The 22,660-nt window shown below is 32.8% G+C and overlaps 1 protein-coding gene across 1 annotated transcript in view; it reads left to right on the top strand.

The window, feature by feature from the left end:
• The window catches only part of LOC143245653 (uncharacterized), a 108,841-nt gene extending 92,853 nt beyond the window's left edge, over positions 1-15,988 (top strand). Inside the window, exons 16-17 of the mRNA XM_076492001.1 lie at positions 15,109-15,335; positions 15,923-15,988. Coding sequence (XP_076348116.1) covers positions 15,109-15,335; positions 15,923-15,988 — 293 coding nt within the window. The remainder of the gene's footprint in view (positions 1-15,108; positions 15,336-15,922) is intronic.
• The last annotated feature ends 6,672 nt before the right edge of the window (positions 15,989-22,660 follow it).

Raw genomic sequence — 22,660 nt, 5'->3', positions numbered from 1 at the left:
GTAAATGTGTTGACATTTGTTGGTAATACATGAAACATTTTAAACTGCTGTTAATGTTTCACATTGAAAGGGTAAATGTGTTGGTGTTATGTGAAACGTTATAAATTGGTGTTAATGTTTTTAGAATTTCATGTTGTAGTTTACAGTTTAAGATAATATAAACCAAATGGTTAAATCGCTGCTAGTTGGGTTAAATTTGATTGTGCCTTTGTTTCATAATCGAATACCAATGCCACTAGGTTATTTTTTATCTCACAGCAAGTTTTTTAGTTGGTTTTGGTTTATTACTTTCATTTAACTTCGACATACATTGTTGTACAATGAGCTTGTGTTCATAGCTTGTCTATACGCTTCTAGAGTTGATAGGCGAGCACGTCCTGGTTAGAAGACAAATATAAAACCATCTATTTATCTCTCCTTACATGGAGGCTATTTACACTTTAATTAGGGGTAACGTTGACTACAGTTTAGGATACACTAAACTTATTCTACGTGTGAATACTGTTGGTAATGTTACAAACTAAAAGCGAATTTGAGATATATATATATTCTGTCTTTACGTGGTGGTATTAACTTATATTGAAATTCGCTACCAATCAGATAAAGTTAGTTTTGGATTACAATTTTTTTATATATAGGACGCAGACTGGATGTGAAATTGTTATGGTATAAATTCAAGTTGGATTTTTTACTGTTCAAAGAACGCTGTTACGTAGTACCCTGAACGTCATTCCTTAGTTGTGAGTAAGTACACTTTGACAATTTTAGTACTGTTTTTCTCTAAACATATATATAGAATTCGACCTCATAAGGCGACCGTAGCGACGTCACCTTTTGTTTGGTTTCATTTCAGCCTTCACAGAAAGTAGTATTGTGTCATTCATCAAACTGTCACTTTACTTCGAGTATTGAGTGTTAGAGAAATGGTTATAACATGAAACTGGAATACTGGGTCTAGTGGTTGCAACTTAGGAAGTTTGCAGTTACTAAAGCTACGAAGTTTACTGTTAGAAAAGTTAGGAGGTTAACTGTTACAAAAGATAGGAAATTTTCTGTTCCTGATGTTAGGTAGTTTACTATTACTATAGTTGGTAAATTTAATGTTACTGTAGTTTGGAAGTTTACTGTTACTATACATAGGAAGTTTACTGTTACAAAAGTTAGAGGGTTTACTGTTACAAAAGTTAGAGGGTTTACTGTTACAAAAGATAGGAGGTTTACTGTTACAAAAGTTAGAGGGTTTACTGTTACAAAAGATAGGAGGTTTACTGTTACAAAAGTTAGAGGGTTTACTGTTACAAAAGATAGGAGGTTTACTGTTACAAAAGTTAGAGGGTTTACTGTTATAAAGCCAGAAGGCCCACTGTCACAAAGTTAGGAGGTTTACTGTTACAAAAGTTAGGAGGTTTACTGTTACAAAAGATAGGAGGTTTACTGTTACAAGAGTTAGGAGGTTTACTGTTACAAAAGTTAGGAGGTTTACAGTTACTATAGATAGGAAATTTTCTGTTCCTGAAGTTAGGTAGTTTACTGTTGCTATAGTTAGTAAACCTAATGTTACTGTAGTCTGGAAGCCCACTATCACTATATACAGGAAGCTTCACTGTCACAAAAGTTAGGAGGTTTACTGTTACAAAAGTTAGGAGGTTTACAGTTACTATGGATAGGAAATTTTCTGTTCCTGAAGTTAGGTAGTTTACTGTTACTATAGATAGGAAATTTTCTGTTCCTGAAGTTAGGTAGTTTACTGTTGCTATAGTTAGTAAATTTAATGTTACTGTAGTTTGAAAGTTTACTATTACTATACATAGGAAGTTTACTGTTACAAAAGTTATGAGGTTTACTGTTATTCTAGATAAAAAATTCGCTGTTTCTTTAAGTTAGGAAGTTTACTGTTAAAAGAGATATGAAGATTACTGTTACTATATATAGGAAGTTTACTCTTACAAAAGTTAGGAGGTTTACTATTACTATAGATGGAAAGTTTACTGTTAGAAACGTTAGGAAGTTTATAGTTACTATACATAGAAAGTTTACTGTTACAAGTGTTAGGTAGTTTACTTTCACTATACATAGGAAATTCTCTGTTGCTTTAGAGACGAAAGTTTACTGTTACAAAAATTAGGAGGTTTACTATTACTATACATCGGAAATTCTCTGTTGCTTTAGAGAAGAAAGGTTACTGTTACTGTAGATAGGAATATTACTGTTAGTGTAAATAGAAAGGTTACTGTTACTGTAGATAGAAAGATTACTGTTAGTGTAAATAGAAAGGTTACTGTTACTGTAGATAGGAATATTACTGTTAGTGTAAATAGAAAGGTTACTGTTACTGTAGATAGAAAGATTACTGTTAGTGTAAATAGAAAGGTTACTGTTACTGTAGATAGAAAGATTACTGTTAGTGTAAATAGAAAGGTTACTGTTACTGTAGATAGGAATATTACTGTTAGTGTAAATAGAAAGGTTACTGTTACTATATTTCGGAAGTTTATTGCTACTCTAGTCAGGAAGTTTACTATTACTTTAGTTAGCAAATTTACTGTTACTGTAGATAGGATATTTACTATTACAACAAATAGGACGTTTACTGCTACTATAGATGGGAAGTTTACTGTTACAAAAGTTAGAAGATTTACTGCTACTACAGATGGGAAGTTTACTGTTACTACAGATAGGAAATTTAGTGTTGCTATGGACAGGAAGAAGCGTTTTACATTTTTCCTCTCTCAGATGACGCCTGGAACACCATTCAAACAATCTGTAGGTTGCGGGTTTAATTCCTGTCACAAAATATTCTTAACTCTTTTAGCCCAGGGGATATTATGATGTGACGATAAATCCTGCTGTTCTTCGGTAAACACTAGCTCCAGAACTCGTAGTGGGCGGTGATAACTAGTCGTCTTTGCTTTGGTCTGTCACTTAAAGGTCAAGGAAGGTTATGACAAATAGCCTTCGAGTAGCTCAGAAATAATCAGAGCAGGTGTTTAATAATGGAACACAGCATACGTTAAGGAATATCTTTCTTAATATTGTCCCATCTTTCATAGTTTATCAGGCAGAGCAGGTGTTTAATAATGGAACACAGCATACGTTAAGGAATATCTTTCTTAATATTGTCCCATCTTTCATAGTTTATCAGGCAGAGCAGGTGTTTAATAATGGAACACAGCATACGTTAAGGAATATCTTTCTTAATATTGTCCCATCTTTCATAGTTTATCAGGCAGAGCAGGTGTTTAATAATGGAACACAGCATACGTTAAGGAATATCTTTCTTAATATTGTCCCATCTTTCATAGTTTATCAGGCAGAGCAGGTGTTTAATAATGGAACACAGCATACGTTAAGAAATATCTTTCTTAATATTGTCCCATCTTTCATAGTTTATCAGGCAGAGCAGGTGTTTAATAATGGAACACAGCATACGTTAAGGAATATCTTTCTTAATATTGTCCCATCTTTCATAGTTTATCAGGCAGAGCAGGTGTTTAATAATGGAACACAGCATACGTTAAGGGATATCTTTCTTAATATTGTCCCATCTTTCATAGCTTATAAGGTGATTAGATTTGAAAAATAGAAGTAAAATATATATTAATAATCTAACAAATCGTGATTTGTTATGTTGATCTAACATTTCGTGATTTGTTATGTTTATCTAACAGTTCGTGATTTGTTATGTTTATCTATCAGTTCGTGATTTGTTATGTTTATTTAACAGTTCGTGATTTGTTATGTTTATTTAACAGTTCGTGATTTGTTATGTTGATCTAACAGTTCGTGATTTGTTATGTTTATCTAACAGTTCGTGATTTGTTATGTGTATCTAACAGTTCGTGATTTGTTATGTTTATTTAACAGTTCGTGATTTGTTATGTTGATCTAACAGTTCGTGATTTGTTATGTTTATCTAACAGTTCGTGATTTGTTATGTTTATCTTACAGTTCGTGATTTATTATGTTGATCTAACAGTTCGTGATTTATTATGTTTATCTAATAGTTCTTGATTTATTATGTTTATCTAATAGTTCTTGATTTGTTATGTTGATCTAACAGTTCTTTATTTGTTATGTTGATCTAACAGTTCGTGATTTGTTATGTTGATCTAACAGTTCGTGATTTGCTATGTTTATCTAACAGTTCGTGATTTGTTATGTTTATCTAATAGTTCTTGATTTATTATGTTTATCTAATAGTTCTTGATTTGTTATGTTGATCTAACATTTCGTGATTTGTTATGTTTATCTAACAGTTCGTGATTTGTTATGTTTATCTATCAGTTCGTGATTTGTTATGTTTATTTAACAGTTCGTGATTTGTTATGTTGATCTAACAGTTCGTGATTTGTTATGTTTATCTAACAGTTCGTGATTTGTTATGTGTATCTAACAGTTCGTGATTTGTTATGTTGATCTAACAGTTCGTGATTTGTTATGTTGATCTAACAGTTCGTGATTTATTATGTTTATCTAATAGTTCTTGATTTGTTATGTTGATCTAACAGTTCTTAATTTGTTATGTTGATCTAGCAGTTCGTGATTTGTTATGTTGATCTAACATAACTTACCAAGATTGGAAAACGAATAACTAAAGAGTTGAGTTTAGTAGCAAGAAAAGCCTGAACACAACAGAAAAACCAGAGAATTTCTGAGACCCATAAGGTTCCGAGTGTGAGGAATTAGTTCTCAAAGATGGTGACTGTCTCTTGATGGTTAGTGATACTTTAGGCTCAACAACTTTAACTGAAACTGTCTATTGAAAGAAATGAAGATGACGTTCTAATCATGTTTATACAATGTTTCTAGTTAAGAATGTCAAACAGTCCTGTGGTGACTGTTGTATTCATGTTTATACAGTGTTTCTAGTTAATATTTTTAAACAGTCCTGTGGTGACTGTTGTAGTCATGTTTATACAGTGTTTCTAGTTAATATTGTCAAATAGTCCTGTAGTGACTGTTGTAGTCATGTTTATACAGTGTTTCTAGTTAATATTTTTAAACAGTCCTGTGGTGATTGTTGTATTCATGTTTATACAGTGTTTCTAGTTAATATTTCTAAACAGTCCTGTGGTGACTGTTGTAGTCATGTTTATACAGTGTTTCTAGTTAATATTGTCAAATAGTCCTGTAGTGACTGTTGTAGTCATGTTTATACAGTGTTTCTAGTTAATATTGTCAAACAGTTCTGTGGTGACTGTTGTAGTCATGTTTATACAGTGTTTCTTGTTAATATAGTCAAACAGTCCTTTGGTGACTATTGCAGTCATGTTTATACAGTGTTTCTAGTTAATATTGTCAAATAGTCCTGTAGTGACTGTTGTAGTCATGTTTATACAGTGTTTCTAGTTAATATTTTTAAACAGTCCTGTGGTGACTGTTATAGTCATGTTTATACAGTGTTTCTAGTTAATATTGTCAAATAGTCCTGTAGTGACTGTTGTAGTCATGTTTATACAGTGTTTCTAGTTAATATTGTCAAACAGTCCTGTGGTGACTGTTGTAGTCATGTTTATACAGTGTTTCTAGTTAATATCGTCAAATAATCCTGTAGTGACTGTTGTAGTCATGTTTATACAGTGTTTCTAGTTAATATTGTCAAACAGTCCTGTGGTGACTGTTGTAGTCATGTTTATACAGTGTTTCTAGTTAATATCGTCAAATAGTACTGTAGTGACTGTTGTAGTCATGTTTATACAGTGTTTCTTGTTAATATCGTCAAACAGTCCTGTGGTGACTGTTGTAGTCATGTTTATACAGTGTTTCTAGTTAATATCGTCAAATAGTCCTGTGGTGATTGTTGTAGTCATGTTTATACAGTGTTTCTTGTTAATATCGTCAAACAGTCCTGTGGTGACTGTTGTAGTCATGTTTATACAGTGTTTCTAGTTAATATTTTCAAACAGTCTTGCGGTGACTGTTGTAGTCATGTTTATACAGTGTTTCTAGTTAATATCGTCAAACAGTCCACTGGTGACTGTTGTAGTCATGTTTATACTGTGTTTCTGGTTAATATTTTTAAACAGTCCTGTGGTGACTGTTGTATTCATGTTTATACAGTGTTTCTAGTTAATATCGTCAAACAGTCCTGTGGTGACTGTTGTAGTTATGTTTATACAGTGTTTCTAGTTAATATTGTCAAACAGTTCTGTGGTGACTGTTGTAGTCATGTTTATACAGTGTTTCTTGTTAATATAGTCAAACAGTCCTTTGGTGACTATTGCAGTCATGTTTATACAGTGTTTCTAGTTAATATTGTCAAATAGTCCTGTAGTGACTGTTGTAGTCATGTTTATACAGTGTTTCTAGTTAATATTTTTAAACAGTCCTGTGGTGACTGTTGTATTCATGTTTATACAGTGTTTCTAGTTAATATTTCTAAACAGTCCTGTGGTGACTGTTGTAGTCATGTTTATACAGTGTTTCTAGTTAATATTGTCAAATAGTCCTGTAGTGACTGTTGTAGTCATGTTTATACAGTGTTTCTAGTTAATATTTTTAAACAGTCCTGTGGTGATTGTTGTAGTCATGTTTATACAGTGTTTCTTGTTAATATCGTCAAACAGTCCTGTGGTGACTGTTGTAGTCATGTTTATACAGTGTTTCTAGTTAATATCGTCAAATAATCCTGTAGTGACTGTTGTAGTCATGTTTATACAGTGTTTCTAGTTAATATTGTCAAACAGTCCTGTGGTGACTGTTGTAGTCATGTTTATACAGTGTTTCTAGTTAATATCGTCAAATAGTACTGTAGTGACTGTTGTAGTCATGTTTATACAGTGTTTCTTGTTAATATCGTCAAACAGTCCTGTGGTGACTGTTGTAGTCATGTTTATACAGTGTTTCTAGTTAATATCGTCAAATAGTCCTGTGGTGATTGTTGTAGTCATGTTTATACAGTGTTTCTTGTTAATATCGTCAAACAGTCCTGTGGTGACTGTTGTAGTCATGTTTATACAGTGTTTCTAGTTAATATTTTCAAACAGTCTTGCGGTGACTGTTGTAGTCATGTTTATACAGTGTTTCTAGTTAATATCGTCAAACAGTCCACTGGTGACTGTTGTAGTCATGTTTATACTGTGTTTCTGGTTAATATTTTTAAACAGTCCTGTGGTGACTGTTGTATTCATGTTTATACAGTGTTTCTAGTTAATATCGTCAAACAGTCCTGTGGTGACTGTTGTAGTTATGTTTATACAGTGTTTCTAGTTAATATTGTCAAACAGTTCTGTGGTGACTGTTGTAGTCATGTTTATACAGTGTTTCTTGTTAATATAGTCAAACAGTCCTTTGGTGACTATTGCAGTCATGTTTATACAGTGTTTCTAGTTAATATTGTCAAATAGTCCTGTAGTGACTGTTGTAGTCATGTTTATACAGTGTTTCTAGTTAATATTTTTAAACAGTCCTGTGGTGACTGTTATAGTCATGTTTATACAGTGTTTCTAGTTAATATCGTCAAATAGTCCTGTAGTGACTGTTGTAGTCACGTATATACAGTGTTTCTAGTTAATATTGTCAAACAGTCCTGTGTTGACTGTTGTAGTCATGTTTATACAGTGTTTCTTATTAATATCGTCAAACAGTCCTGTGTTGACTGTTGTAGTCATGTTTATACAGTGTTTCTTGTTAATATCGTCAAACAGTCCTGTGGTGACTGTTGTAGTCATGTTTATACAGTGTTTCTAGTTAATATCGTCAAATAGTCCTGTAGTGACTGTTGTAGTCATGTTTATACAGTGTTTCTAGTTAATATTGTCAAACAGTCCTGTGGTGACTGTTGTAGTCATGTTTATACAGTGTTTCTTGTTAATATCGTCAAACAGTCCTGTAGTGACTGTTGTAGTTATGTTTATACAGTGTTTCTAGTTAATATCGTCAAACAGTCCTTTGGTGACTGTTGTAGTCATGTTTATACAGTGTTTCTAGTTAATATCGTCAAATAGTCCTGTAGTGACTGTTGTAGTCATGTTTATACAGTGTTTCTAGTTAATATTTTTAAACAGTCCTGTGTTGACTGTTGTATTCGTGTTTATACAGTGTTTCTAGTTAATATTGTCAAACAGTACTGTGGTGACTGTTGTAGTCATGTTTATACAGTGTTTCTTGTTAATATCGTCAAACAGTCCTTTGGTGACTGTTGTAGTCATGTTTATACAGTGTTTCTAGTTAATATCGTCAAATAGTCCTGTAGTGACTGTTGTAGTCATGTTTATACAGTGTTTCTTGTTAATATCGTCAAACAGTCTTGTAGTGACTGTTGTAGTCATGTTTATACAGTGTTTCTAGTTAATATCGTCAAACAGTCCTGTGGTGACTTTTGTAGTCATGTTTATACAATGTTTCTGGTTAAGATTGTCAAACAGTTTTTGGGTGACTGTTGTAGTCATGTTTATACAGTGTTTCTAGTTAATATTTTCAAACAGTCTTGCGGTGACTGTTGTAGTCATGTTTATACAGTGTTTCTAGTTAATATCGTCAAACAGTCCTGTGGTGACTGTTCTAGTCATGTTTATACAGTGTTTCTAGTTAATATTTTCAAACAGTCTTGCGGTGACTGTTGTAGTCATGTTTATACAGTGTTTCTAGTTAATATCGTCAAACAGTCCTGTGGTGACTGTTGTAGTCATGTTTATACTGTGTTTCTGGTTAATATTTTTAAACACTCCTGTGGTGACTGTTGTAGTCATGTTTATACAATGTTTCTGGTTAAGATTGTCAAACAGTTTTTGGGTGACTGTTGTAGTCATGTTTATACAGTGTTTCTAGTTAATATTTTCAAACAGTCTTGCGGTGACTGTTGTAGTCATGTTTATACAGTGTTTCTAGTTAATATCGTCAAACAGTCCTGTGGTGACTGTTCTAGTCATGTTTATACAGTGTTTCTAGTTAATATTTTCAAACAGTCTTGCGGTGACTGTTGTAGTCATGTTTATACAGTGTTTCTAGTTAATATCGTCAAACAGTCCTGTGGTGACTGTTGTAGTCATGTTTATACTGTGTTTCTGGTTAATATTTTTAAACAGTCCTGTGGTGACTGTTGTGGTAATGTTTATACTGTGTTTCTGGTTAATATTTTTAAACAGTCCTGTGGTGACTGTTGTAGTAATGTTTATACAGTGTTTCTAGTTAATATCGTCAAACAGTCCTGTGGTGTTTGTTGTAGTCATGTTTATACAGTGTTTCTAGTTAATATCGTCAAACAGTCTTGTAGTGACTGTTGTAGTCATGTTTATACAGTGTTTCTAGTTAATATCGTCAAACAGTCCTGTGGTGACTGTTGTAGTCATGTTTATACAATGTTTCTGGTTAAGATTGTCAAACAGTCCTGTGGTGACTGTTGTAGTCATGTTTATACAGTGTTTCTAGTTAATATTTTTAAACAGTCCTGTGGTGACTATTGTAGTCATGTTTATACAGTGTTTCTAGTTAATATCGTCAAACAGTCCTGTGGTGATTTTTGTAGTCATGTTTATACAGTGTTTCTAGTTATTATTGTCAAACAGTCCTGTTGTAGTCATGTTCATACTGTGTTCCTAGTTAATATTGTCAAACAGTCCTGTGATGATTGTTGTAGCCATATTCATACAATGTTCCGGTTAAACTTAGAGATATATATGAATATCTGAATTCATTTTCTGGTCTCGAAATGGTAAAAAACTTTTAAAAATTCTACAGTTCAGAATTTTGTTACTTTTCTTAATTCCTTGAAGTCAAGTTAGGAGAGCGGTTAAAACATATCCATGTTATCTTCTTCCCAAACCTGTATTCTAAAAAACGTTGGCATAATTAGATCGAGGAGGAATATAAGATTTACTGACACAGATTTTCCTCGTTTCAAATGTCCATCGTCAAACTTTACACAAAACTAATCAGTTACTGAGTTGATTGGTAACTCTTAAGTTCTTACGTTTTACTGTAAAGTTTTTATGTAATTTCAGTAATAATTTCCATATTTCTGGTTGTAAAAATGAGTGTAGTTAGCTATAAACATACTTTCTTCTGTTTCTTCTTTTATTATGTAAACAAATGGGGATATTTTGTGAATACAGTTAAGATAGGTACTCATACAGAACAATTTTTTGAAATTAACTTTATGCTTGAAACTCCAGACATATCGCAGACTCTCATGCCAGAATCGTCAATACATTCGACTGAAATTGTATCTACTGAGTCAACAGTACAGAGACCCACAGAAACAGTCAGTTTTGTCCAAAATTCGGTGACCTCTGTAAACACAACAAATATCATGCCAACAAAATCTATCCCTGAATTGTGGTTGCAAGAAGAAAGAAACAGCAAGGCGTTAATGACCTCACTGTATCGCAATATTATTTCATATTTTATACGCAAAAGTGAAGAAATGAAGATAACTGACCAGTGCATGTCCAGTCTGTTAAAGTTGATATTTGGTATTAGGAGACTGAAAAGTTGGTCCATAAAAAGTAAGTGTTTATAGATACCTACATTATTTGTAAGGGGATGTACCATGTTTTAATTATTGTACATTATTTGTAAGGGGATGTACCATGTTTTAATTATTGTACATTATTTGTAAGGGGATGTACCATGTTTTAATTATTGTACATTATTTGTAAGGGAATGTACCATGTTTTAATTATTGTACATTATTTGTAAGGGGATGTACCATGTTTTAATTATTGTACATTATTTGTAAGGGGATGTACCATGTTTTAATTATTGTACATTATTTGTAAGGGAATGTACCATGTTTTAATTATTGTACATTATTTGTAAGGGGATGTACCATGTTTTAATTATTGTACATTATTTGTAAGGGGATGTACCATGTTTTAATTATTGTACATTATTTGTAAGGGAATGTACCATGTTTTAATTATTGTACATTATTTGTAAGGGGATGTACCATGTTTTAATTATTGTACATTATTTGTAAGGGAATGTACCATGTTTTAATTATTGTAAGTTTATATCAAGAAACACTGAAAATTATATTTTATTAAATAACACAAGTTATATCACTCAAAGTTTGATACTCGAATTACAGATAAAATATAGATCCTACTTGAATAAAGTTTAGGAAACTATTTATACGCCAAATTGCATGAGAACCAATGACTGTTGGTTAAAGATTTTGTAATAATAAATACCTCCTATTGAAAGTGTGAAAAGCTATTTGTTTTTCAAATGCAAATAACAATCTGTACCACACGTGAATATAATTAAAACTTGTTTTTCACATACAAAAACAATTTGTACCAGACGTGAATATAATTCAAACTTGTTTTTCAAATACAAAAATAATCTGTACCAGACGGTCATCATTTACATGGATGCACAATTTTTTTCTTCAATGTTAAGTTGACAGAGTGTGTTATCAGTTATGTGGCTACATAATGTTTTGTTTATAATTTTATTGTTGTGACTAGATTATCACTCTGTAACTGTTTACAATTTTATTGTTGTATTTAGATTATCACTTTGTAACTATTTACAGTTTTATTGTTGTATTTAGATTATCACTCTGTAACTGCCTACAGTTTTATTGTTGTATTTAGACTATCACTCTGTAACTATTTACAGTTTTATTGTTGTATTTATATTATCACTTTGTATCTGTTTACAGTTTTGTTATATTTTTGTCGGTTTCGAGTTATCTTTAGGAGATATGTTTATGTAGTGTAAGCTCTCGTATTTATATAAGGATTTTTTTTCGGCGTGTTGCTTTAGATCTTTTACAAGTTCAAAAATTTGAATTTTATTTTTCTGTTAGTTTTAGACAGTATTATATTTCAAAGAAACGAAGTTGGCTCCTAACATCTGAGGGTAGTGGGTTCGAGTCCCACCCTGCCAACAAATATGCTTGCACTTTCAGTCTTTCGGACGTTATGAGTGTCGATCAATCCCTCTATTCGTTGATAAAAGAGTAGCTCAAGAGGTGGCGGTGGGTGGTGGTGACTAACTGCCTTTCCTCAAGTCTTACACTGTTAAATTAGGGACGGCTAGCGCAGATAGCCCTCGTGTAGCTTTGCGCGAAATTTAGAACAAACCAAACTACTAATAAGTGTGGTCTTGTAATGTCGGGAATTGACGTTATAGTTTCACAAAGTGGCGCTAGAGAGCACTGCTGTTTCAGAAGAGAGGTGGCATCATAACCCTCGTTAAGCTTTGCGCGAAACTCAGAGCATAGAAATAACTTCAGTTATATAAACAGAGAAAGTTAAACCTTCTTTGAGAAATTTCTTTAGATATTAAACAACAGCAGAGTAACTTTACTTGTCTGGTTTTAGCATTCTTTTAGAAAATTTTCCGTCCTCCACTTGGCATAAGATGCCAGTTCAGAAGAATCTCTGTGTTTAAGCATTGTCTGTGTCTTCATTGGTGTTTCAGACTCCTTTACTTCTTTACGTGAATCTGTTTCTGTAAACATTATGGTGATACAAGCCCTCAACTGCTTCTGAAGGCCATGGTCATGCTGCATGTTGTCAGAGAACCTCTCTTCCGTCATCTTTACAGGAAAGACGCAATTATTGGAGAATTAAAGAGAATATATAGCAACGGCAGGGAATACAAGTACACGTTGCGAACTAAAATCACTTCTTGTGAACAACAGATACCAATCTTTTTAAATCGAAGAATGACGGATAAAAACCATCACGACACTTCCAATATGAGGAGACACAGATAAGCGAAAAAGAAAAAAAAAGATTTTCCAGAAATAAAAAAAAGTTTACTTTTATAAGACCTTTAGTGGATGATAGTACCAAACTCTGAACTACTGATTAAAGTGTGTGTGTTTTCCTTATAGCAAAACCACATCAGATATCTGCCGAGTCCACCAAGGAGAATCGAGACCATGGTTTTAGCGTTGTAAGTCCGTAGTATTACCGATATACCAGCAGCGTGCTCGATTAAAGTTACAGAATGGCTAGTTTAACCCTAAAAAGTCAACTTTGCAGGTCTCAATATACTGTCTTAGAAAAACTTGTTAACAATCTAAGGATGAATGTGATGTCTCGTATGTTGTTTACCAGCTTAAACATATCATCTGTCATCATACGTACATCGGATAAACCGGAAGAACTCTATACACAAGTATAGAAGAACCTATTCAAGACTTTTATTTAGAAGAACGTTAAAGAAGCGTTCTTGTAGGCCATTATGAACAAGTGGCATCTAACATGAAATCGCTATTGTAGAAATCCTCACAAAGTACACAGACAGAAAATTCAAAGCATCCCTTCTCATCAAATAATCACGACCACAGATGAATAGGGACAAAAGATGGCGTTTATAATTTCAATTGTTTTATTTATTTATCTTATATTATTGCACACCGTAACCATGATAGAACTTATTTACTATAGGTAAAACTTAATCAATTCAACAATGGATTTATTTCAACAGTAAACTTTGCTACTTAAAATGATAAAAATACACTTTACTCATGCACGTAATAGACTCGAATATAACGAATTATTTTAAATTATTTGAAGCTTTGTACTGTTAATGTTGGTTTGTGTTTAGTGAACGCTCTTGAAGAAACTGTAAAGCGAAACGTTAGGTGTTTAATTAAATAAAAACAACACTTTGGTGCTATAAGGTTGTTTATTTCTAGTATTAATGTCTTCTATACACTAACATGCATTACAGAAATTACATAACGATTACTTGTACCAACAAATGCCTTTACAAAGTGTAGGTTTGTGGGAGTTGGTTACTATTATAAAATTACATAGAGCTAATAGATAAATAATAAACATGAATATATATAAAAATTCTAATACTTAATACTGTATGCTTTTATTTCATGTAATTGGCAATAACTTTGAAGACCACATTACAAACACAACAAGTGGCTCCCCCTTGAAAATGTTCTTAATTTGCAATATTTGTTATTAGAAACATATATAAAATTACAAGTTTTTAGAAATCGCTTGACGACATCTGTTCAAATATTAGGCCCGGCATGGCCAAGCGTGTCATTGCGCTCGACTCGTAATCCGAGGGTCGCGGATTCGAGTCCCGGTCGCACCAAACATGCTCGCCCTTTCAGCCGTGGGGGGCGTTATAATGTGACGCTCAATCTCACTATTCTTTGGTAAAAGAGTAGCCCAAGAGTTGGCGATGGGCGGTGATGACTATCTGCCTTCCCTCTAGTCTTACACTGCTAACTTAGAGACGGCTAGCGCAGATAGCCCTCGAGTAGCTTTGCGCGAAATTAAAAAACAACAACAAAAACTGTTCAAATATGATTCAAATCCTAGTTCTAACACTGACTTTAGTAAACACCTGAACCTTTGATGATTTTTTCATACAAAGTGTTGTGCACGTGCTGTGGTTCCTTATATGATCCCTTTTATATATTCAAGGCTTTTGACTGTTTATTCATAACTTTTATAGAGTCATATATAAGGTACAGATGTAATGTCCATGTGGTTTACACTACTGAAGATAGCGCATTGGGTTTTGGTTTGTTTAGCATTTCGCGCAAAGTTACACGAAGGCTATCTGCACGAGTGGAACCTAATTTTGCAGTGATAGGCTAGGGAGAAGACAACTAGTCAACAGCACCCGCCACTAACTTTTGGGATATTATTTTACCAACAAATAGTGGAATTTGGCGTCATAATATAACGCCTCCACAACTAATAATTATTATGTGTGATCGATTAGATTACACATTTATTATTCCATTAGAGCACACATCTATTATCGTATTGCAGCACACATGTATTATCTTATTTGTTATAGTATTAGATACACATTTATCAGGGCACACCATTGTCTCAGTACCGCTCCTAATGCTTCACCTCAACTGGGATTCCCTATGTATTATAGTCAAAACTTAGTACTTTATAATAAATACTAAATGTCGTGCTGACCATAAGTTTAAAATGTTCTTTGTTTTACATCATTGGAAACAAAAGTCGTTTAAGAAAATCAAGAAATGTTATATTAAAGATATCTTTTCAGACGATAAAATATTCACTAAAACAATTATAACTAAGTTTCATTTATGGTGTTACGAGGCCTAAAAAAGGAACGATACGAACAAATCTTATTACATTCTTATATCAATGGAACTTCGTGAATCCTTCTTGTTTTGGTTTGTTTCTTTTCTAGTGATCGACGCTACGGCGAATATGCCAAGCGGATTCTTAGAAGGGACCATCATGACTTTAGGAGCTTATGACGAATGTTTAAACATAAAAGTATTAAACAGGGATGAAGACAGCGAGGAGTTTCGAGGGAAATACTGTCTGATCAAGGGAAAAATTTCACTTCCAGAGAAGACCAAGAGAGTTACAGCCAAGACTTCCGTTATCAACAGCTCCATGTTCGATTCGAGTGTAAGTAACAAAATATGTAGAACTGAAGAAGGTGGATATTTTGTAATTATTTTTGATATAAATTAAATCGTGTTTCTATTTCCTGATGAAGTATCGATGAAGTATCGATTAGGTTAATGTGTCTTATATCGGGCTGAATAAGAAGAGCCAGCAAGCTAACAGGATTAACCTGCCCGGACTGTAAATTTAAAAAATTAAAATTCGCGTCCCCTTCCTGTAATCCATATTGTAAATCTGGTAGTTGAATCCTATTATTCGTTATTCGCGTCCCCTTCCCGTAATCCATATTGTAAATCTGGTAGTTGAATCCAATTATTCGTTATTCAAACACGAAAGAGGAGACAAAGAATTAACGGTGGGTGTTATCTTCAGAGATGACTTCTTCAGGGTCTTGGAAGTTGTGAGGTATATAATTTCATCAACATATGTACATATGATATTATCATGTTACATTTAAGTCCCAAAGTATCTGGCTTGTGCATCGGAATATTAAATAACAAGGCAATAATTACTTGAATATCGTGTAATTTTGTTATTTTGTGTGTCTGGTGGTTGTTGATAAAACTCATTCCTTGTCCATCTTCAAGATATTCAAGGAACTCAGTCGGTCAGCTCACTTCTTCTACCACTTCAACTATGTATTTGGTGTCTGATTACCATCCACATGCACCAAAGATGATGTGGGAGAAGTAGTCAAAAATGGTGAGTATACAATTTAAGATGATTAACCATAATACTAAACTGTATCAGGGAAGCCTAAACAATGACTAACAAACACCAATGTGCCTGCAATGATACATACATTGGATACATGTTTCTGGATATGTAGAGATGACTATTAATAGATGAATTAAACCAAAGTATTTGATTATCTGCTATATAATTGCCACAGAACGTAGTATATCTTTCAGATTGTCCAGTGACTTCAATATTTTACAAAGATACCAGAATACCTAACAGGATCAGGGAAACCTAAACAATGACTAACAATCACCAACAATTAACCATAACACTTAACTGGATCAGGTAAATCTAAATAATGACTAGCAAACACCAGTAATTAACCATAACACTTTACTGGATCAAGTAAACCTAAACAATGACTAACAAACACCAACAATTAACCATAATACTTAACTGGATCAAGTAAACCTAAACAATGACTAACAATCACCAACAATTAACCATAATACTTAACTGGATCAAGTAAACCTTAACAATGACTAACGATCACCAACAATTAACCATAATACTTAACTGGATCAAGTAAACCTTAACAATGACTAACAATTAACCATAATACTTAACTGAATCATGTAAACCTAAACAATGACTAACAATCACCAACAATTAACCATAATACTTAACTGGATCAAGTAAACCTTAACAATGACTAACAATCACCAACAATTAACCATAATACTTAACTGGATCAAGTAAACCTAAACAATGACTAACAATCACCAACAATTAACCATAATACTTAACTGGATCAAGTAAACCTAAACAATGACTAACAATCACCAACAATTAACCATAATACTTAACTGGATCAAGTAAACCTAAACAATGACTAATAATCACCAACAATTAACCATAATACTTAACTGGATCAAGTAAATCTAAATAATGACTAGCAAAAACCAGTAATTAACCATAATACTTAACTGGATCAAGTAAACCTTAACAATGACTAACAATCACCAACAATTAACCATAATACTTAACTGGATCAAGTAAACCTAAACAATGACTAACAATCACCAACAATTAACCATAATACTTAACTGGATCAAGTAAACCTAAACAATGACTAACAATCACCAACAATTAACCATAATACTTAACTGGATCAAGTAAACCTAAACAATGACTAACAATCACCAACAATTAACCATAATACTTAACTGGATCAAGTAAACCTAAACAATGACTAATAATCACCAACAATTAACCATAATACTTAACTGGATCAAGTAAATCTAAATAATGACTAGCAAAAACCAGTAATTAACCATAATACTTAACTGGATCAAGTAAACCTAAACAATGACTAACAAACACCAACAATTAACCATAATACTTAACTGGATCAAGTAAACCTAAACAATGACTAACAAACACCAACAATTAACCATAATACTTAACTGGATCAAGTAAACCTAAACAATGACTAATAATCACCAACAATTAACCATAATACTTAACTGGATCAAGTAAATCTAAATAATGACTAGCAAAAACCAGTAATTAACCATAATACTTAACTGGATTAAGTAAACCTAAACAATGACTAACAAACACCAACAATTAACCATAATACTTAACTGGATCAAGTAAACCTAAACAATGACAAACAAACACCAACAATTAACCATAATACTTAACTGGTTTTAACCAGCTTTACTGCTGGTTGTGTTTATTATTTAACAGTGAATTTGGGACATGGAACTCAAGTGAATATGATGAATTATGTAATATGCATAAGGCAATTAAAAGATATGAAAATTCCTCCAGTCATATGTTCAACTCTAGGCCTAGTTAGATTTGGAAGATTACAGATTGAATTCTAACTTAATAGTTAACATAAAATAAAAGTGCAAATACACAACGAAAAGGTGAGGAGAAATAGAGACATGTTAAAAGTATTAATCAATATAGTATGATACTTGGGTGAACAACAATTAGTATTAGAGGTCATGATAAATCATTAGTCTGCTAACTGAGACAGTTATGTGGAATTGATAAATTTGTGCATGAAATATGATCCAGTATTGAAATCCCATTTAGAGAAATCGAGTGATTCTTTTGGCCTGGCCCGGCATGGCCAAGCGTGTTAAGGCGTGCGACTCGTATTCCGAGGGTCGCGGGTTCGCATCCCAATCGCGCCAAACATGCTCGCCCTTTTAGCCGTGGGGGCGTTATAATGTGACGGTCAATCCCATTATTCATTGGTAAAAGAGTAGCCCAAGAGTTGGCGGTGGGTGGTGATGACTAGTTGCCTTCCCTCTCGTCTTACACTGCTAAATTAGGGACGGCTAGCACAGATAGCCCTCGAGCAGCTTTGTGCGAAATTCCAAAAAAACAAAAAACAAATCTTCTGGCCTGTCAAATAGAATTCAGAATGATCTCATTAATTGTGTAGGGAAAGTGTTGTTGAACAAAATTAAAAGTGAAATAAGTTATTCTCAGTTTGTGGCTCTTGACTTAGATGAAACTACTGATGCAAAAACAATTTCTCAGCTTTGTAGTGTTGTGTGATATGTGACCAAACATGGTAAAATTTGTGATAGATTTCTGGGGTTTACAAATGTTAGTGCGGATCGAAGGTTTATCCAAGATAGTGTTTAGTTTAGTCGATTAATTAAATATTTGGTCAAAGTTTGTTGGGCAAACTTATGATGGGACAAACGTGATGTCCAATGAGGTGAATGGACTTCAAAAGAAAGTTAAAGATAAATATTCAAAAACTCTTTTCATTCATTGTATGCCATATAGATTACATTTAGTGTTGTCACAATCTGTGACGAAGATCAAGAAATGTGACAGATTCTTTACAAAACTTAAACCATTCTCTTTCTTTTGTGAAATCAACAAAGCGCGTGTATCTTTTAGATACTGAACTAAAGAAAAGATTCCAAAGTGACCCCGACTCGTTGGAACTATAATTACTGTCTTGTTGAAACTATCTTGGAATACAAGGAATAACTCATTGAGTTATTTCAAAATATTGTTGATAATTTTGGCAACTGGGATACTGAAATTTTACCTCTATTCAAACACTTTCATCAAATCTCAGATATTTTGAGTTATCATTAAAATCATTGTAAGAAAATTACGGAGAATACCTTGATATTAAAAACAAACTTTTAGTTTTATGCAGTAACGCTGATTTGAAAGGAAAACCAGTGAATGAATCACTTTATTGTTCGCAAGATACCAGATTGTTAATCTTGACTCTTTCAACCACCAGTGATTCACTTGAATGTTAAATTTATACACCAGAAATGTACAAGAAGAAGAAAAACTTGAAGGTTTAGTGTTAATAAATTTATTACATCAAAAGGTAAGGAGGATGGAAATAACATATAATTAAAGTGAGCGCGTCTTGTTTTATCTTTAACTGAAAGTATTTACTCTTAAGTATGATCAATTACTACAAGTAATTTTATTTTACAAGTAATTTAATTAAAACCACACATACGTCCGTTACACAATGGTTTGTTGTAGTTACATATACCGGTATATTATTTTTTTATTGGTCCTTAAGAACGACCTGATTTCTTAAAATCAAACTCAGTTGACCACGGCTTGTTGGAGTTTGAAACTTTATTCTAAGCTTGGGTTTATGTCTGTAAATGTGCTTGAAAAGTACTTTGTCGTTATAAGTTGTAAAGGTTGCTTGAAATGACAATAGGAAACAAAAGATATATTTCATAAAGGTCTTTCCCAAACGAAAAATAAGACACAGAATATAATTTTTAACTAAAAGTACGAATTAAAAGAAAAACATACACAAATCTTGGACGGACGTTTCTGTTTTTACGAATTTTAGTCTTTCTCTAACCTTGTCCTTAGGAATTTTTATAATACTGAACCCTGTGTACTCCATATATATTATCTCGTTTCATATGTTTATATTGGGTTGAGGAATAATTCGTGAGCGTTTTTTCAAGTTAGCAAAATATATTCATAAATGAAACGCTTTCGCAAAATATTTCATGTCATTTGGTAGATAATTTTTTGCTCTAATAGATGGTGTGTTTGATTTTCTTATGTCTTTAATTTTTGCTTTCATTTTCAGCTCATTAAATGGAATGTCAAGTGGACAAAATCGAGCATTTTCGACACCATCTGCTTTTCGCATTTAATTTCTTGCAATTTCGTTTAAAACAATGCATACTATATACCTAGGTATTACATGAAATAAAGTATCATAATAAATGTTTTGGGTGTAATGTGTTCATGCATTGAAGTATTGTATAGTCTTGCATGTAATGCTTGAATGAAACTATTTAAAAACGCTCACGAATTAATCCTCAACCTAATACATTCTTACAAGATGGCGTCAGTTGCGATACGGAAGTTACGTCAGTCACCTGCCAATTACGTCGTAGGGTCTGCAACGGGGAAGATAAGTAAACCACAGTCCTGATCAATCACAACGAAAACCCCTATTACGTCTCACAATATTAAAATCACCAGTGTGATAGGTACAACATAACCATCAGGTGGCTGACCAACTAATTCACAAACACGTCGACTTAATTTTAAAAAATAACACATTTAAAGATGTGTGGTGTAGGGTTATAATTCATATGAAACGTGTTCGAAACTGGTTTAAGAACGTTCTTTAAAATACTCTAGTTGCAGTTTTACTTGTGACATAGTGTATTGACACGTGAAGACACTGCGCTTAAACAATAACTTAAGAAGGATTCGGTCAGTGTCAATTACAGATATTCTGAAATAAAGAAAATTTTCACTGGATGAGGTTTACAAAGTTTTATAGTTTCGAAAGAATATGCCGTTAAGAATGTTTATTAAAAAGAATCTATAACTATTTAATACTGCTATTAAGTTCATAGACAACAAGTGTTTTGTTCATTTGTTAAACAGAAAGAAATGAAATTCTAAAGACAAAGACTTTTATATACATTTAAAGTTAGATCAACTATTTATTAGAGCAAGGGTAGGCAACTTATTTTTCATAGTGGCCACAACTGTGGCTAATGAAAACAACGTTGGCCACACTATTAAAAACATTGAAAGATGTTAGTTTAATCAAAATAATTGCATTTCAACTAATCTTCAACGTGAAAATTGATGGGAGTTTTTTACCAATAAGTTTCGTGAAATTTGGTTTAATATCTATGCTCAATGAGCATCTTAGCTCTACTTCTAAATTTATGTCAGTTAGCCATGGTCTGTATCTAGACTTGAGAAAATCTAGCGTAGAAAATGTTGACTCACACACCCATGTGAATCCAAACATGGAAAATAATGTTGAAATTCCTATCATAAATTTGGAAGACTCTCATTTATGAGAATAGTGAGCCACATCTCTCTGATAGTACGTTTTTGTGTACCTTTTATATGTTTTACACTTTGCAGGGTACGCATCTCGTCTTCAAATCCACACTTATCCAAAGACAAAAAAAAAATGTAATTCCTTACTGAAATTTCCTAAGTCAAATTGAAATGGATCATGCAAAAATTCAAACATCAATTTCAATTTTTTACATTCGGAGAAACGTGATTCAAGTTTTGGAGATAGATTTTTGATCAAGTTTACACAGAAATGATCTTTAGAATCAGAGAAATCATAGTCCTTATTATTTTCTAGAAAACTATTCAACTTTGCAAAATGTGACAAATATTTTTTTTGTAATTATTCCGCAAGGAGGTTTAGCTTTAATTGAAATTCATGAATAGACTGTGATTGCTCACTTATTATTTTACCTCTTCCCTGAAGCTTCGTATTCAAATTATTCAAGTGAGCCATCATGTCCCACAGAAAGTACAAATCACACTGCCATGACAAAGTTTCACTTTCAGGGAAATTTTCAATCTTACCTTTTTTCAACACGATACCCTTTTATTTGAGGAAATAATGAAGTAAATCGTTCCAAGACATTTCCTCTACTTAACCATCTTACATTTACAAAATCAGTAAGATCATCAAAAGTACAATCACTGCTTTTCTTCAAAGACTCAACAAACTGTCGATGGATGAGAGAGCTTCCACTTCTAATATAATTCACAATTTTTACAACAATGTCCATCAAATATTTCAGTTCATCACTTTCAGACATCTGAGCACATAAATTTTCCTGATGCAAAATACAATAGAAAGATGGCAGCGTGGACTTCACATTATTTTCAATTAAATGCTGCTTCAAAAGAGAAACAAATCTTAATTTCGTTCCAGTCATGGCAGGAGCGCCATCTGTTGTGACAGACACCAATTTTTAAAATCCAGATTAAATTTTTTGACATTTCAAGTAATTTTTCAAACTTATTTTCCCACATGTTCGATCTCATAATCCACAAAGGCCAAGCATTTTCTCCTGCACTTGAAGATCTGAAGTTACATATCGAACCCAAAATATCAACTGTGTAGTGTCGCTAACGACTGTTGACTCATCTAGTTCTAAAGTAAAATATAAACAGTCTTTCAGTTGTTCAAACAACTGATTTTCTATATCTTAACTGCAAATTATTTACTTTTTAAAGAATATCATCTTTTATTTTTGAATCATAATTCTCTAACAGAGTTTCAATAACCACAATCAATATTTCTTGTACTAGTTCAGTATCATAAA

Source organism: Tachypleus tridentatus, chromosome 2, assembly GCF_004210375.1.
Source record: "Tachypleus tridentatus isolate NWPU-2018 chromosome 2, ASM421037v1, whole genome shotgun sequence".
NCBI classification, from domain to species: domain Eukaryota; kingdom Metazoa; phylum Arthropoda; class Merostomata; order Xiphosura; family Limulidae; genus Tachypleus; species Tachypleus tridentatus.
Note: the sequence above shows the minus strand (reverse complement) of the source record. Positions and strands in the feature narration are given on the sequence as shown.